The 17,166-nt window shown below is 45.8% G+C and overlaps 2 protein-coding genes across 24 annotated transcripts in view; one reads left to right on the forward strand and one right to left on the reverse strand.

Annotated features, from left to right (window-relative positions):
* The window catches only part of CNNM2 (cyclin and CBS domain divalent metal cation transport mediator 2), a 170,927-nt gene extending 163,328 nt beyond the window's left edge, over positions 1 to 7,599 (forward strand). For 5 of the 7 annotated variants that reach the window (XR_012418176.1, XR_012418175.1, XR_012418177.1 and 2 more), the window contains 2 exons: positions 317 to 501; positions 1,205 to 2,716. Coding sequence is in view for 2 of the 7 variants with exons in the window: in XM_005566327.5 (XP_005566384.1) it covers positions 317 to 501; positions 1,205 to 1,414 (395 nt within the window). In the remaining 5 variants the exon portion in view is untranslated. Of the gene's footprint in view, positions 1 to 316; positions 502 to 1,204 lie in introns of all 7 variants that reach the window. The other 2 variants (XM_005566327.5, XM_005566328.5) reach the window with 1 other exon arrangement.
* Positions 7,600 to 12,619: 5,020 nt separating this feature from the next.
* Positions 12,620 to 17,166, reverse strand: part of NT5C2 (5'-nucleotidase, cytosolic II) — a 195,152-nt gene continuing 190,605 nt past the window's right edge. For all 17 annotated transcript variants that reach the window (XM_045362218.3, XM_065520166.2, XM_005566334.5 and 14 more), the window contains 4 exons: positions 16,021 to 16,072; positions 15,400 to 15,460; positions 15,076 to 15,252; positions 12,620 to 14,369 (listed from right to left, as the gene is read on the reverse strand). In XM_045362218.3, coding sequence (XP_045218153.1) covers positions 14,133 to 14,369; positions 15,076 to 15,252; positions 15,400 to 15,460; positions 16,021 to 16,072 — 527 coding nt within the window. In that variant the 3' untranslated portion in view covers positions 12,620 to 14,132. The remainder of the gene's footprint in view (positions 14,370 to 15,075; positions 15,253 to 15,399; positions 15,461 to 16,020; positions 16,073 to 17,166) is intronic.

The raw sequence follows: 17,166 nt of genomic DNA on the forward strand, positions 1-17,166 counted from the left end.
GCATCTCACAGCTCCCAGGAACGTTCCTCACGAAGGCACACAGTGCAGGGTCTTTGCTGTTAGAGACGTGGGAGGATTGTGTCTGTCACATACACAGGGCCAAGCAGCTGAGATGGGCATAATCTGCTGGTACAGGGAAGCCCACGAGTCTGCCATACGTAGGAGACCCTCTGGCGTACTGTGCGGCCGAGACATCTGGAGTCAGTTGGCTGGGCTTGTGTGGCATTTAGTATTTTTTATTTTGGAAAATAAAGAGCTGGTTTTATTGGCTGTATCTACTTCACTTAAACAGTTGGATTTTTCCCTCCTTTTCCAGGTGAAAATAAGTCCCCTCCTCGCCCATGTGGCTTGAATCACTCAGACTCCCTGAGTCGAAGCGACCGGATTGACGCCGTCACACCAACACTGGGGAGCAGCAATAACCAGCTCAATTCTTCGCTCCTCCAAGTCTATATCCCCGATTACTCGGTGCGAGCCCTTTCGGATCTGCAGTTTGTTAAGGTGAGAGACCTGAGTGCAGCATGGCTGGACCTGGCAGTTACGTGTCAACTTCCCTGGCAAATTGTCTGTTTTGCCCTTTGCCCTCCTCGGAGCTCTCCCTTTGTCACTCTGTGGTGCCCTGCCTTCCATTCTCAACTACAAACCCTGTCTTCGTCTGTTGTGCCCAAGCCTCAGGTTGAGAAAAACGTTGATCTTCTTGGTTCTATCCAATGAGCTGCCAAATGAAATGTAGCTCTTTCGGGGAATGGGAGCCAGAGATCCTGGAAAATAGAGTAGCCCCTTTTCAAAGAGCTCCTGGGTGCGTGGCTCCCTGCCTGGCCCTGGGAAGGCTGAGGTCAGGAGACTCGGGAGGGTCTCGGCGAAGGCTCCAGCTCTGTCTTCTGCCCGGCAGTCAGGGTACTTACCTTGGTCTGAAATAAAGATGACTTTTGGAGAACAAACCAGCTTTAGCTGGGGGAAACCAGTTTCTGTTTTCTAGTCCCTAAAAGTTTGAAACTATATTTGGAAGTGGGTTACATCAGTAAGAACTGACTTGTTCACCAAAGTCAACTTGACCTTTGAAAAGTGGCTCACTGCACCCAAGTGTGATTTTTCTCCTAGAGAGGCTGCTGTGGGCCTGTCAGGGGATTGAACATGTGGAGATAAGAAAACCTAAAAATAAGCATTATCTTGGTTTGTTTTCTGTGCCATCTTCTGGCCCCAGATCTCAAGACAGCAATACCAAAATGCCTTGATGGCATCCCGGATGGACAAAACCCCTCAGTCTTCAGACAGTGAAAACACTAAAATCGAATTGACTCTTACGGAGCTGCATGACGGGTTGCCAGACGAGACAGCCAACCTGCTCAACGAACAGAACTGTGTGACGCACAGTAAGGCCAACCACAGCCTGCACAACGAAGGCGCCATCTAGGCCGCACTGGCTGCACCCGCCCAGGCCTGCACCCACCCACTCCCGAGGGCCCGGCCCCGTCTGCCCATGACTTCACTGGTGTGAGCTTGTCCGCCATGCTGCACCCTGCAACATCCTGAGACCAAAGACCTTGTGCCCTTCCCAGGAGCCGCGGAGGAGGACGGTGAGGGGAGGAATGGAAACTAGAAATATGAAGTTGGCGGCCGGGGCATGGCGTTCAAGATTTTGGAGATGAACTGATTCCGCCCAAATAGAATCATGTTTATTTTTTCAGCTCTCCCCTTCATCGTTATTCACGCTCTCTGCCCTCGATTTGCATGAAGTTGAAAATTGTCGCGATTTATTTTTTCAAGAGATCATGTTTTTAAAGTGTCTTTTGCAGAGTTTTAAGTTGTTCTGTCTGAACTCTGCTGTGATCCCATGATGTGACCCTAATAGGCTGGACTTGCCCCTCCGGTAGCCTTCCTTGGCCCTCCCAGGGAGGAGCACCCTTCCTCTGTGCCCCAGTGGGCATCACTGTCGAACTCGCTGGCTGAATGAAGAAGACCGTGTTACTGCAGAGCCTGCCAAGTGTGTCATCACGGTGGGGTGTAGCCTGCCTCAGAGGGACCTGCAGTCGCCTCTCTGAGCTCAGTGGTATTTTGAGAAGTTAATGTTTAACTGTACCCCTTTCCCTCAGGAAGATTTAACATTTGCTTGGGAATGTGATTTTGCTCCCACCCTAAGGAATTTTTATCACCAAAATGAATATTAATGAATTTAAAACCCATGGTTTATCATTGGCAAGAGGCAAGTTGACTTCATCCTGTCATTCCAGCCTGGGGTCTCCCAGCCAGCCCTCCTCCCTGACCCAGTGCCCAAGCTCACAGAGTGTCGCCGCCCACCTCCCTGGTCCTTGCTCTTGTTAACCCAAGATGCTGCTACACAGATGCCAAATGGAAATCTTCCACGGGGCTGTTCAGTAAACACGTGATGTGGAGTGCAAGCTCCTCCCCTTCCCGCTAGGACATACGTTAACAGAAAAGGAGTCGGACCTTCTAGCTGCACTCTACTGTGTGCCGGGAAGGCATTTCTAGACCCGTGTTTTTAAAGGAGGGAACTTTGGGGATTGCCAGCCCCTGCTCGTCCTCCCAGGGAGCCAACTGTCCCTCCTCCCCTGTCCCTGGGCCCATGGGGCCCGGCAGAGTGGCTGTGTCCCCTGCCTGAGGGCCTCTGCCTCCTCCCTCAGATGTGGCCCATGCCAGAGAGGCTGCCTGTACAGCCAGGGTCAGTTTGGCCCCAAACAGGGATTCAGAAACCAAATGCGTGTTGTGGCCATTTTATGTGTGTCTCCGTCTTATTTTAATACCAAATTCATCATGTAGTGAAATTATGTCAGGAGGTATTTGAGTGACTGAATTCTTAACTATAGCTTATCTGTGTTTTGTTAGCCTGAGGGATATGTGCAGGTTGTTGGCGCTATTCATACACTGAAATGAAATCATACTGACCAGTGTACACACGAGATGATCAGTCCTCGCCACATCCATCACTAGGAAAGGAGAGAGCGTTTTCTGTTTAGGCTCACTGCGCGGAGGGAGGCCTTGGCTAAGCAGCAGTATTCTCCTCCCTACTCCAGGTAGGAAGTCTGTTCAGCCACGGCTGGGCTGTGTGCAGGGCAGGGAGCGTGGCTGAGGAGCAGACAGCAGCGGGCAGCCTGGTGAGCCGTTCGGTGCCTCACGTGTCGTGCATGCCCGGCTTAGTATTTCCTCTGGGATGTCAGTCCTGGAGTGTCTTCCTCAGAAGGTGCCATGCCCCTTAGTAGGGGGAAGTACTGATCTCACTTGGTGTAGAGGGTGCTGAGTGGCCTGCTACTGGCATGCAACCTGCCCCTGTGGGATGAAGCCCCACTGTGTAGCTTGACCTTAGAGGGGAGCCCACTCTAAGCATCCTTTTTTTAAACAGAGCCATCCAAATATAAAAGTCAGTTTCTTAAGATGCCTGTCCCTGAGCACAGCACCAGTGTGATGAGTGTGTAAAGATGAGGAGTCCCTGCAACAGAGCGAAGCCTGGCCCATGCTGGGGGAGGGTGTCTGTCCCCCGCTTCGGGCCTGCGCAGTGCTGGCCTTCCCTGAGCGCTGGGGAGTCAGGCCTGCCTAGCCCGGCTTCTCTGGCCTCAGGAGCTCCGCCCTGTCAACCTGCCCGGGCTCACATCTGCTTCTCCACACAGTCTGTCTCAGGGATGCCTTGCTACTGGGAGAGCCTCTGGAATCAGAGCTAGTGTGTTGGTGCCCTTTTCAGAGCTCTGCTGTTCCTTTATGAATCCTAAAGCACAGTCTGGGAAGAGGAGAGGGGATGCCAGCTGCTGCCTCTGACTTGAGGGAGAAGCAGACGTCTTCATACTGTCTTACCTGCTCGGCGTGATGGCTTCTTGCAAATTATTCTCTTATAAAAGAGCTTGGCAGGAGCGGCTCATCAGTGGGGCTCCCAAAGTTTGAAATTTTAACTGCCAAGTTCGTATTCGTTTTCTGTTATTCTTTACCTTCTATTAGTCACACTATTTGATAACATAAAGGAATCTAAAATCCTGTCAGATGTTAACATCTCTGACAGGAATGAAGGTTAACATCTCTGGGGAGAGCATAGGACCCTTCAAACAACACTCATGTCTGAGCAACCAGATTCCTCTTCCAGGCCCCACTTTCCCTCAGGAAACCAAACTTTTGGATGGTTGGAGGAGAAACGCTGGGCTCTTGCTTGTCTGGGGCAGCAGGAGAAGGACTTTGGCTTGGAAGGCCTCTGCCATTCATCTCTACAAAGCCAGTGGGGTCCGGCAGAGAAGGACGGGGGATAGCTGCAGTCTCGACGTGGCTGCTTTTCGGCGCCTCTGCTGGACTGCCCTCCCATGGCTGCGACCTTTCCAAGTGTGGAAAGGAGTGGGTCAAGTGGATCAGATGCAGACCCCTGGATACTGACAGGAGGCCTCACCCTCCTTTACGGGGTCTCTCCGGGTGGGACGGGGCCTCCCCTCCTCCTGAGCAGCCACTGGTGCCCCGTGGTTCCGCTGGAACTAAATCCCTAGCATCCAGATGGTCCTGGGACGCTCTGCCTTCTCTGTAAAGGAGGAGGGCTTTTCTCCTGCTGTCTTGGAGGTTCCTTCCCTTCACTGCTTGTCCCATATGCATCAGGCAAATTCAAACTCATACATTTAAACTCTTAGGAAAACAAAATCTTAAGACTTACACAGATATTGGGGTGCTAATCAACTAGCTTAAATCTTGGTTCTTACATATTTTGAACTTGAAAGGGTACATTGAACTCTGTTCTTTCTTCCCTCCTCACCTCACTCCCTGCAGGGAGTTAAATGCCATGTTGAAGCGGTTGGCATCCCCAAGTGGGAGGGAATGGGGCAGCTTACCATCTTCTAATGTGACTTCAAGGAACAATGCAGATGTTGAATGCAGAGCTCCACACTAATATGGAACAATAACTGTGAGTATATTTACCTGTGCTGTCCTCAGCACTGTATACTAAAGGACCAGCTTTTCCAAGCCTAGGAAAATAATGGTAGATACAAATAGAAATACATTTTCCCTAGGAAATGGAGCAATAGGAATTTGAGCTAAGCAGGAACCATGAACTTCTGCCCTCAAATTCTGTCTTCGGGTTGAGCAGACCTGTGTAGGCCCTGGCTGATCAAGCCTGTGTCCTGCCTAGTGAAAACACAACCCCTCTGTCATCTGAAAGCCAGCCGGGGATCTGTAGCCATCCTCGCCTTCCCTAGGCCCAGGAAGGTGAGGGCTCCTGGGCAACCAGGCTTGTCCCTGTTGTTCCCCAGGGGTGATCTAGGCCGATGACTCACCTGGCTGGCACATGAAGGTGCTCACCTTGTTCTCTGGGGCTCCAAGCAAGAGCAGGCCAGGGAGGGCTGGCTTTCCACACTGCATTACATGACCCGAGCTCCCTGGTGGCATGGGAAAAACTCCCCTCTGGTTTTGAGCCCAGAATGGGCTTTTCTTTGCAAAGAGTTGAGGAGAAATACAAGACTGAGCTGGCAGGTTAGGGTCTGAGAGGCCTCTGAGGTACCATTGCTTACTTCTTTACTGAGGAAACTGGCTCTTGTCCTGGGCCATGTAGTTCCATTCTGGGCTCTAGACTAGTGGTGCTTCTGTCCATCAAGGGTATCTGGGTGAGGTGTAGGTTAACCCAGAATTAGTAGGGATATGGGGGTTTGAATAGGAAAGTGATTTGGGGATTCAGAAATTTTTCTGATGTAATTTATCAATGAGCAACTTCTCAGTTGAGTTTTATACCTCAGGGTCATTTGCAAATCTTTTATCTTTTCCTATTTCTTAGGTGTTCAGGTTGGTTAATAGGAGAGAGATGTTCAGAGACTTCTAAGTTGAGGTTCATTTGCCTCCATTTGAGGGGTGAGTGGTGCACCAATAGCTTGCTGCTATTACTCAGCAAGGCTGTGACAAGCCGGCCTTCCTCCTCTAGCACTTGCAAGCTTTCTGTCTGCAATCACGGTTTACTTGCCCGTTTCCCTTTTGCTACCTTCTTTCCTATCTGGAGATTCATATTCCAGAGTCCCTGGTCAACCCTACGGACGCAAAGAGGAGACGGCAGTTCACAGCAACTGCATAGAGCAGGGAGCAGCTTTCCTCCCACCATCCTAGGCAGGGGACCTTCTTTGCTTCTCAGACCTGAGCTCAAGTAAGCATGTTCTGTCTGTATGCTAGAGCCACTGACATCATCTCTACTAGAATTGTTTTAAGTATCTATTGATGGGAAATACCAGGTTGAACTTCAAACAGCAAGGAAACAAAGGTTCTAGCTGCAAGAGAATGAAGTTCCAGGTGTTTGTATGCCGAGGTTTTTATGTACACAGATCCAATACATACTGTAAGAAAGTCTTGAGTACACAAGGTTTTCAGGTTTTAATGCCCATTGGGACCATGAACAAATGAGAATGACTGGGAGCATTGTCTTGCGTCGCTTGGAAGGATGCCTTCTGGCATGTACCCACATCTGATCCACATGGATTCACTTTTAGGATGCAATTCTTTGGGGGGCCAGATTCCGCTGCAGATTCACCCTGAAGAGAACTATCCAATGGGCCTGGTGGGGCTTGGGTGCCTGCCCTTTTTGTTGGAGGCTCAGGCTTCAGAGCGAGCAAAGTTGGGAAGAATAAGGTCTTAGGATTCTCATTCCCCAGAGAGCCCCAGCCTCGCTTCTGATTCATTACTCCCCAAGTCTGAAGTCTACTGTGAAGGTGAAGTTACCAATTTTTTTGTTTCTTGAGTCCTTTAAACCCACAAATGTATATGCTTTATTTTATATTATTTATTATGTACATATGCCTGTTAGTACTTCATCTGTGACTAGGACAAGATCTGTCTTGAAGCTTCCTCATCCATGGATCCTAGGGTTCTGCTGTCCTTTAAGGCGGGTGAGAGGGTAGTGCTGTTTTTTATAAACAGGTTGCTGCCTTTATGTTGGCCCTAGCATCCCCAGCCCCTTTAGTTGGGCCCACCTGTATTCCTGATGACAAGTGTTTTGGATGAGGATGGAGGCAGGTCTCCGACCTTGTGGGCAGGGCCTCTCAAGTACCTCCATGAACTATTTCCGAGGTGGTTTATTGGTGACAGGCTCTCTTCCCCTATGTAGGCTACAGTACAGCTGTGAGTCCATGGCCTCCTTCCTCCCAAGGCAGGTCACTTGCCTGGCCCCACAATGATAATGGTTTCTTCTACTTACCTTGAATTGCATAATCCATCTTTCTGGATAATGGAAACTGCCTGCCCATCTGGGCTCTTAATATGCCTTTTCTTGGTTTTGAGGCCCAGTGCCAACAATGACTTGGCCCTCAAGTAAGACCCTGCTTTGTGTCTGACTTCCATCCTCCTCAGCCTTTATTCACTGTATCATAGTGTACAGGTCATGCATTTGAGCAGTGAAGTTTTCGTTTTCTGAACACAGTATTCAGAGCTGTGTACATAAACCCAAATAAGCACAAATGACATGTATAGGATTAATGAGCTGATTGTCATAATGAATGCATTTTATAATTCAAATGATGTTGTAGATGTACAGTCTCTCCTATTTATTTTGTACCAATTTATTTGTAAATTTTGTGATTGTTTTACAAGGTTTTTGTTTATTTCTATTCTATTTAGATAAATGATGTTCTGTTCACCCTTCTAGCAGATGTGTGTTCCCTCTTCCCTTTCATCTATGCAACACCAACCATGCCATTGTGTTCAGCTTGGCTGAACCACCTGCCCACTTGCCTGGCTTTGCTGGTGGGAAAGCTGGGACTGGATCTCAGCATGACAACGTAGAAGAGCATCTTCTTTGGACAGTGTAAAGTCTTGAGAAGTGGGTACTAGTTCTGTGCCTCCAAGTCATAGCCTGGTACAGCTAATCCTAGGGGGAAGGTGTCCTCCTTTGCAAGGATTATAATCTGTCTTCCATCAGTTACTCTCTACATAAGAACATTCAGAGTATCCAGTCAAATTGCCCCAGACATTGGCTGCTCAGTCACTAATAACAACACACAGTGCAGCTAGGCTAAGCCGGTGTTTCCTAGGTAAGACCAAAGGCCTCATTCAGGCCTCTCATTTGGCTCTTAAAGACAAGGATGGCTTTATAGGGCCTCCTCTGCTATGCTAAGCCTGGGAGGAAGGTCAGAGCAGGCATGGATAGTCACTCTCGAGTGGAAACATCCAACCTGAGTGTGGCGAGGCGTGTGCAGCTGGGTCTTCAGGATTCAGTGGACATCCTGCATTCCCCAGTAATCGGTGTGTATGATACACATTCTTTTCCATCACCACTTTGTCTTCTGTTTCTTCTTAACGTCCTCACTCACATGTGACCAGTCCCTGAAGAACATATGGTGGAGCTTCAGGGACCCTCTGTGATCCATTCCTAAACCACATCTTTTTGGAATCCCTTTTTTTCTCTCTACTCTTAGTCTCTATTTTACATTCCAAAGAGGATCGTGCTCTGATAATTTAGCCTCTTGACTGGTCCATTTATAGTCCCCACTGAATTTATTTAACTGTGGCATTTGCAGTCTTTTACTTACACTTGTCCTGTGGATGGAGACATTTCAGGGAAGAACTGCTGACAGAGTTGGCTCTGAGATGCTGCCTGACCTAACTTACCACTCCCATCTCCCCAGGCATCACCCAACTACCTGAATATAGCCCAGTGAAATGCCAGCTTCGGACCCTGCTTGCTTTCCTTAGAAGCAGGGCAGAAAGGGGCAGCAGAGCTAGGGAAAGAAGTCACGGTAGCACATTCACTCCCAGCCTGCTGCCTTGGTTGGTTTTTCCTGTTTTACTCACTTGGTCTAGATGAGCCCTTAGCTCAAATCAGGAAATGCTCCAAGGAAAATGGAGGCAATTTTTCCTGCTGTCAAGATGAGATTTGCCTAAAATTCCCCCCTTGCATCCTCACAGTGTGCACATATCTGCTCATTTCTAAACTTCATTGTGATGTACCCCAGGGTTTCTACTGCACAAAAATTGTGCTCCCTAGAACCGTTTTTCAACTCAGCAATTCACGAGGAAACAAATATTGATCAGAGTCTTGCAGAGAAAGTGGTAAAAACTGACCTTTTTATAGCCTGGAGTTGATTTCTAGGAACTTATTTTATACTTTTTGAAGGTAATTTAATAAAGAGATGATTCTTTATTAAAGCCAAAAAGTTGAATTCTGTTAGATGGCTAATAAACTCTTTTGCTTTCTTTGTATGGTGGTTTTGTCATTTTCCCTCCAAGGGCCTCATATCTGTGCTATTTTCAAGCAGTCCCAGAACAAAGGGATGATTCTAGGGCCCTTTTCTCTGACTCTGCTGGCATGCCATCTCCCCTAGTGGATGACTGAGGACTGAGGGTGCCTGTTTCTAAGGGAGAATTAGTTGCCCGCCTTCCCTGAAGTGCTTTTCCTGTCAGGGTATTAGTGACTGTGCAGTGTTCAAACAGGAGGCCAACACGTGACAGGAATTTTTAGATTGGGCCAGCTTTCCTACTGCAATTCTCCGAAGTCACTGACTTGAGGTCAGGGGGTTGTTCAAAATACCCACACCCTCAGGTCAAAGATGACCTCTGGTGAGAACACCCTCTCAAAGACTGGACATTGAAGAAACATTTTTCAGTGTGGGGAAGGTTTGCTTGGCAAATCCTCTTTCCAAGTATCTCAAGAACTTGTGAGACGTGGAAGGACTGTTGCTGCCTTTCGTGGGAAAATGTGTGCTCAGCTGCTTGGTCTCCAATTTGTGTGGGAGGGTTTATCTCAGGCCTTGTCTACTCCCCTGGCCAGACATGGCTTTGGGAAGAGCTCTGTGGGAGACCAGAACATCTGGGGACGTATTTGTACCTAGTTATTTTGTGTGAAGAAACAAGGGGACCAGATCCAAAACTCGTCATTGTGTTTTAAATTGGAAAACAGATTCCTCAGCCTCACAGTAAACAGTCAGCAAGTTTGAGAGGAAATGTGTGTTCAATGGGGAGTACTTTTTTTGTGTTAAAGCTCTACAGAGAAACTTCTGTATATATTCTATTTTTGAGATCACACACCTTTGTTGGAACCAATCAGACTGTTGTGGCCTTGGGATGAAGACACTGTGTCTGAGGACAGGGAAAAATGGTTGAGAAATCCAGGGTAAAGAACAGAAGAGCTTTTTACTCATTCTATAAATGAACGTGCTGCCTGTTTAAAGGACTCGCTTTCTGCTGTTTCCAGATACCTAGCAGTGCGAGAACTGTGTGGTGTGCTGCATTCCTGTTAGGGGAGGTGCGTGACGGGCAGTGTGGGTTTCTGGAAGTCACCTGTTTCTGCTTTCTGGTTGCCTGTGCCTGTGGTCGTCCCTGCTCCTTGGCGGTAGTGCATGTTTTTCTTTTATCTTCAGGGTTGCTCTGGTGGCTCCATGGTAGAGATTTCATTCTCAGGGCCTCCCAAAAGTTGTGTATCATTTGAAATTGTTCCATTTGAGGAAAAACTTTAAGAAAAACTGAATTTCCTGATCACCACTAAAGATCGTCATGAGAAACATAAGTATCTGAGCCCTAAACTACTAAGCCCAGTGAGGAATTGGAGCATTAACTGTATGGCAATAGCTAGATCATAGTTACCATTTTTCCCACCATCAAAGAGAGATTAAATAGTTTCCATAACATGGAATGTGGATAAGGTTCCTACCCTAATACAGACTTAAATATGCAGTTGTTTGTCTCAGGCTATTTGTGGTGAATAAGCAGAGTATTTATTTTAAAATGACCAGGCAGCCTTGGAAAAATCGCTGGGCTTTAAAGTTGTTGACAAAGTATTTCTTAAGTAAATACATCTGATTTAGAAATACCTAAACATGGACAAAATACTTTTAGATCTGACATGCAACTGCATGTGGCTTTTTAAAGTGGTTTCTTAACAATGTTAACGTGACTTAAGGATTTGTAGTTCTATTAAAAACCACTTCTAAAAGTATCTTAGAAAGGATAGCTTGAAGGGTTTGCCTTATTTTAGGTCTCAGCAGAGGTATGCTTATAGCAAGAGAAGAATCTTAGGTCTAAGTAGAACACTAAACTTTCTTGGCTGTGACCAACTTTTCTGAAGTACACCATCAGAGTTTTCACTGCCTATCTTTGCAGAGATGAATGAATGTACTGGGCAATTCCTCTCCCCAAGGAAACCCAGCAGGGCCTGGGTCTGCTGTACCACTGACCAACTGCTGGGGACGCTAGGGTCCCTGTTAGTACATGCTGTAAGGTTGGAAGTTCAGTCTAGCACTCAAGAAGGGGTTGCCTGGTGTTCTACAATGCCTGTAAATAGTGTTTTCAAAATGCCTGGGAAAAAATTCTCAAAAGAGATGGCAGAATGGTCTTCTCATGGTGTAAAACGCCTCAGGTTTTTTTTTTTAAAGGAAAAAACTATACCTTTTAAGTTCGGCTTCCTTAACTACTGGCAACAGAGAGAAACTCGTAATTTGTTTTAAAAAGCCCAATTACAGCTGCCCTGCCTACCCATGGACCATTGACTTCCCAGCACACTCTTAAGAATAATATACAGAGAGGCACCATTTTGCTCCGGGTCTTATGGAATCCTAGAGCTCTTTAATCATACGTTTTGGTGGTCCTACGGAGAGCTGTGACTAGCAGTGGAGTTCTTGCTTATTCCAGCTGTGTGCTTTTCACTTTCTGATCTTTGGACCCAGAGAATCATTTGCCATGGAATCATCTGGCTAGTAAGACACTCTTATATGGATGCAATACAAAAAGTGGTAAATTAAAGGAAAGCAATCATGTGGTGCTTGCTCTAAAAGGGACAATATGTAAATGTACTACTATAATAAGGTAGCTCTGTAGATGTAATAAGCTACTCATAAATTATTTGGGTTTAAGAAAACTTGGCCGGGCGCGGTGGCTCAAGCCTGTAATCCCAGCACTTTGGGAGGCCGAGACGGGCGGATCACGAGGTCAGGAGATCGAGACCATCCTGGCTAACACGGTGAAACCCCGTCTCTACTAAAAAAAAAATACAAAAAACTAGCCGGGCGAGGTGGCGGGCGCCTGTAGTCCCAGCTACACAGGAGGCTGAGGCAGGAGAATGGCGTAAACCCGGGAGGCGGAGCTTGCAGTGAGCTGAGATCCGGCCACTGCGCTCCAGCCCCGGCGACAGAGCGAGACTCCGTCTCAAAAAAAAAAAAAACAAAAAAAAAACAAAAAAAAACTTAAGACTATGTTAAACTGGGCAACATCTCCATCTTGAATGAGAATAATTAGTAACTAGGATGACCACACATTCTCCTAACATGGACAACAGTCTAATTGTTATTGCATTTCTGACCTGATTCTTTTAAAGGGGCATATATTCCCAATGGATACCATTTAGAATGTATGTTTCTTGTATGACTTAATCTGAAGCCATATATATCCAAAGTAGTGAGACAGTATATCCTTGACTAAGTTACCAGGCTGTGTTCCCTTATAAAATGATTTTTTTAAAAGCCTTACTTTACAGTCCTATTCCAAAAATCTTTCTGTGAAAAAATTGTGAGGCCTATGAAGCACCATGAATATAATCATGTTAGAATATAGCAATTCTTAAATATATTTCCTTTAAAAGAAGAGAATATCAAACTGACGTCACTACACCAAATCTAAACCCACTTGAAGACCAACAGCTATTACAGTTGTGCTACAGAATAGGTCAAAGTCACCATTAGAAATATTACACTTTATTGAATTCTGGAGCAGCTAATCCACCCTCCCCTATTGACCAATGACAAGAATGGAAGCAAATATATGATGGTTAAAGAGTCTATAACCACTGTTTAAAATGTTGAAACAACTTTCACCGTACTGGTGACACAGTTTTAATACCCTAACATACACAGTAATAATTCATTCTTGTTTAAAACAAGAAGTGATTTCGACTTGGGATTGGGATTTTTATTTATTTTTTTGAGATGGAGTTTCGCTCTTGTTGCCCAGGCTGGAGTACAATGGTGTGATCTTGGCTCACCACAACCTCCACCTCCTGGGTTCAAGTGATTCTCCTGCCTCAGCCACCTGAGTAGCTGGGATTACAGGCATGCGCCACCATGCCCGGCTAATTTTGTATTTTTAGTAGACATGGGGTTTCTCCATGTTGGTCAGGCTGGTCTCAAACTCCCAACCTCAGGTGATCCACCCGCCTCGGCCTCCCGAAGTGCTGGGATTACAGGCGTGAGCCACCGCGCCCGGCCTCAACTTGGGATTCTGAAGTGAATTTATTCACGCTGATTGTGCCCTCTACTTTAGTAAGGTTCTGGCTTACAGAGCCCTCTTCCCATCCTCTGATGTTCAACTTCAATATACAGCAATCAACTCTAGAGGATAAAGAAATCTGGATTTGGGTAGCATGAGCCACAGCTATATAGCCCACACTAATGAATGTTCTGTAGTATAAAAAGGGAGTTCTTCTCTTTTCTGGGGGCTTGTTCCTTTGTCCGCTTGCAGCTAAATTCTTTCTATAGATTTAGCACAGATAAGAAAAAGATTGTTTTTGGATAACAAATAATAAGCATTTGTGCTATTAAACAAAAAACAAAAAAGGTAATAAGGATACTGTCTTTTCCCTCAAAATAGAGAGAATAAAGCAAGTAGAGAATACTTCTGTGCAAAGCCAGTGACAGAGAAGCAGCCTTACCAGAGTCACTGAGGATGACTTAAAGGCTTATAAAAGGAAACTTGAAACCTTAACAGAGACTACATTTGATCATGGAAATAATACATTTCTCCACTGTTATACAATACCATGTAATGCACTGAAAAAGTTGGATCTTGGAGTAATAGCACAATTTGTAACATTACAGATCACCTCTTCCCACTCTGTTCCACTCTGAGACTCTTCTCCTTTTCCTCGTGTATCCAGATACACTGACATATGGATGATTTTTTAAAAAGTGTCACAAGCCACAATGGAGCCATATACATGCAGTTCAGCCTGATTTTACCCTTATTTTCTTCTAATACAGACTCCATTACAATTTTGGACCATCTGCAAAGAGTACAGATACACAAAACCAAAACAAGTATCTATGATAAGAATAAAATCTTCAGAAACTTTTCAGATGTACTTTCATGGAGCCCCCTCCCTCCCCACCCAGTAGAACCCTAACAGGGACATCGTTTGTTCCTGCGAGTCCTGCCAGGACTTGTTTAATGGGTGCTCAGGGTTTTGGTTTTCCTCCTTATTCTTCCTCCTCCTCCTCCTCTTCATCATCATCTTCATCATGGCAGTGTGTAATTTCCTGGGGGGCCAGTGGGAAGAGGTTGGGAGGTTTAATCTCACTAATTGACCGTGTCAGCTGGTGCCGCTTGTAGTCAGTGTCTTTGAAATCCACTGATGTGCGGTTCCGGGTGGCAAGAGGAGACTCCATCTCATTGATATCTACGTGTGTGTGCTCCACCGTTGATTCATGAGGCATCTAGACAGAAAAAAGCTAGAGGCTCAGAGAGCAGGCAGAACAAAGTAGCTACTGCCCAAATCCTAACCCCTCTCCTCTGTTATGTGGCCATGCAGTTACATCTATAATGGACCACAGGACAAGTCAATATAGACTTATCTTCATAGAACTACTTATAGTTGCCTGTCTTCCTCTCTCCCTGCCCCTCAAAATGGTGCCCATATTGTCTACTGCAGCCAGAAACTAGAAAAGATGGAGAGGACAGTTTATCTTCTACTTTACAGCAAAAACAAAATAGTCCTGAAACAGATCAGAATATAGGAACGTAAAAACCACGTTTTCTTTTTCTTGAGACAGGGTCTCTTGCTGTCACCAAGGTTGGAGTACAGTGGAGCAATCAAAGCCCACTGCAGCCTCGACTTCCTGGGCTCTATCAGTCCTCCCACATCAGCCTCCAAAGCGCTGGGGTTACAGGCATGAGCCGCCATGCCTGGCCCACATATAGCTTTTAATAGAGTAGACTTGAGAGAGTAAAGTTATACTCCGTAACTTCCAATATTGGTTCTACTTTCTCAAAGACCCCTTCTTATGCAACCATATAACCTGCCCCTGGGCTCTGTACATCAGAAAGAAATGTTCAAACTATCTCCTGTGCCATCTCACAAAGCTGGCTGCTGACCCTGGACTTAAGAGTACATCTTGGTTGTCAATTATAGCCTTAACTCACCAAGACATGGGCAGCCCTGAAGAGGTAGCTGAATGGGTAATACAGCAGGTTGATGAAAGATGCTGCATAGAGGTCAGCGTAACGCATCACTTGACTGGCAAAAAGGGTCTGCCGGGAGCCACTGCGAAACAGGCTTCCCATCATCCCATAGCACATGTCCATGTCATGAGTTACTTTCTAAAACAAAGAACAAGATTGATTCTTGGCTCATTCAACAAATATTTATTGAGCAGTAGTTGAATGCCAGTCTCTGTAAAAATCAGAAACGTGAAAAAATCATTTAAACTTATTTCCCAAGTTTTCTCCCAAATCCCATTTGGATACCTTAATACGTCTCTGGATGGAACTAATGTCTGGACGCTCATTGCTACTGCTGTCAAGGTGCCTAAAGATGAAAGAAAAACTTGGTGAAAATCTCTGGGAAGAGCTTTTTTTTTCTTTAAGACAATCTCACTCTGTCACTCAGGCTGGAGTGCAGGGGTGTGATTTTGGCTCACTGCAACCTCTGCCTCCCAGCTTCAAGCGATTCTCCTGCCTCAGTCACCCTAATAGTTAGCTGGAATTACAGGCATGTGCCACCACACTCAGCTAATTTTTGTATATCTGGTAGAGACGGGGTTTTGCCATGTTGGCCAGACTGGTCTCAAACTTCTGGCCTCAACTGACCTGCCTGCCTTGGCCTCCCAAAATGCTGGGATTACAGGCGTGAGCCACCGCGCCTGGCCTGGAAAGAACATTTTTTTGGAGATGGAGTTTCACTCTTGTCGCCCAGGCTGGAGTGCAATGGTGCAATCTCGGCTCACTGCAACCTCCACCTCCCCAGTTCAAGCGATTCTCCTGCCTCAGCCTCCCACATAGCTTGGATTACCGGCCGGGAAAGAACATTTTTTATACCTAAGTGATTCCTGAAGAAGTTTTTAGGAAAGAAATTTTTAGAAAACTTACTTGTAGAGTTCAGCCAAGAAAATATCCAAGCTCTGAAGTTCTTCGAAAAGTGCTAGTTAAGGTTTGGAAGGAAAAGGAAGATATTTGAAATAAATAAGCACCCAGTTCTTAACTGCTGCTAAAACTAAAAGGTTGCAGATGTGACTGAAAAGTATAACCTGGGACTAACATGCTCTAGGTGGAGTGTATAGTGACCTCCTCTTCCCCTCTTCAGGATAACCCACTGATACCTGCTTGAAGTCTGACAACAGATGAGCACCATCACCTTCTCTTTAACCGCCTTTCTTCCTGCTTAAAAACCATGACGACAACTTTCCCTTCCAGCTGCATGCTCATTCTGAGCTTGTAAAAGTACCAGAATTTACACCATCTCAGGTGTAGTCAGCTAAGCAAATGTTAACAGTCCCCTTTTCAGATGAAAGACTGAGAATTAGGTGACTTGTCCTGAGTCACAGGTCCAGGGCCAAATCAACTAGATTTCCAAAACTTCATAGGCAGAAAGTTGTAAATGTGAATGAAGGGCTAGCCAGAAAATCCCACTCATAGTACAGACAATAACAGCAACAGCCAGATCTATAGCGTGCTTCCTGTGTTGCAGCCTTTGTCAGCCTGGGTTCCTCGAGACAAGCCCTCCTTCATCTACTGTATATATAACACATTTTCTTCTATTTACCATCTTTAGGAGAATTGAGAAAAGTGTTACTCAAATAATTTTCTGTATTCAGCTGTTGGAAAGGTAAAATAACGATAATGGTAATAATTTTCTGTGTTTCAGATGAGGAGCCTTGGTTGAGAAAGGCTGTCATGTCTGTCTATCTTTATACACATATTGCCTCCGTTTTTCATCAACTTTAGGAGGTAGGTATTATCCCCATTTTTACATTTGAGGAAACTAACGCACAGGGTGTCTCATTAACTTGCCTAAGGACATGCAGATTTCAAGTTATACAGCCAGGGCTCCTACCCCAGGCAGGCTGAGTTTCCGGAGTCACCTTCACCACGCTGCAGGTAATAAGCATCAAGGCTGGCTGGAGAACTTGTGTATCAAACACTTTTACAGAATTATATCCGTAACTTAATTCAGCATAGTGTATATACTGCATATACACAGTGTGGCTTAGTTCAAGAATACAATATGGCTTCATT

Source organism: Macaca fascicularis, chromosome 9, assembly GCF_037993035.2.
Source record: "Macaca fascicularis isolate 582-1 chromosome 9, T2T-MFA8v1.1".
NCBI classification, from domain to species: Eukaryota; Metazoa; Chordata; class Mammalia; order Primates; family Cercopithecidae; genus Macaca; species Macaca fascicularis.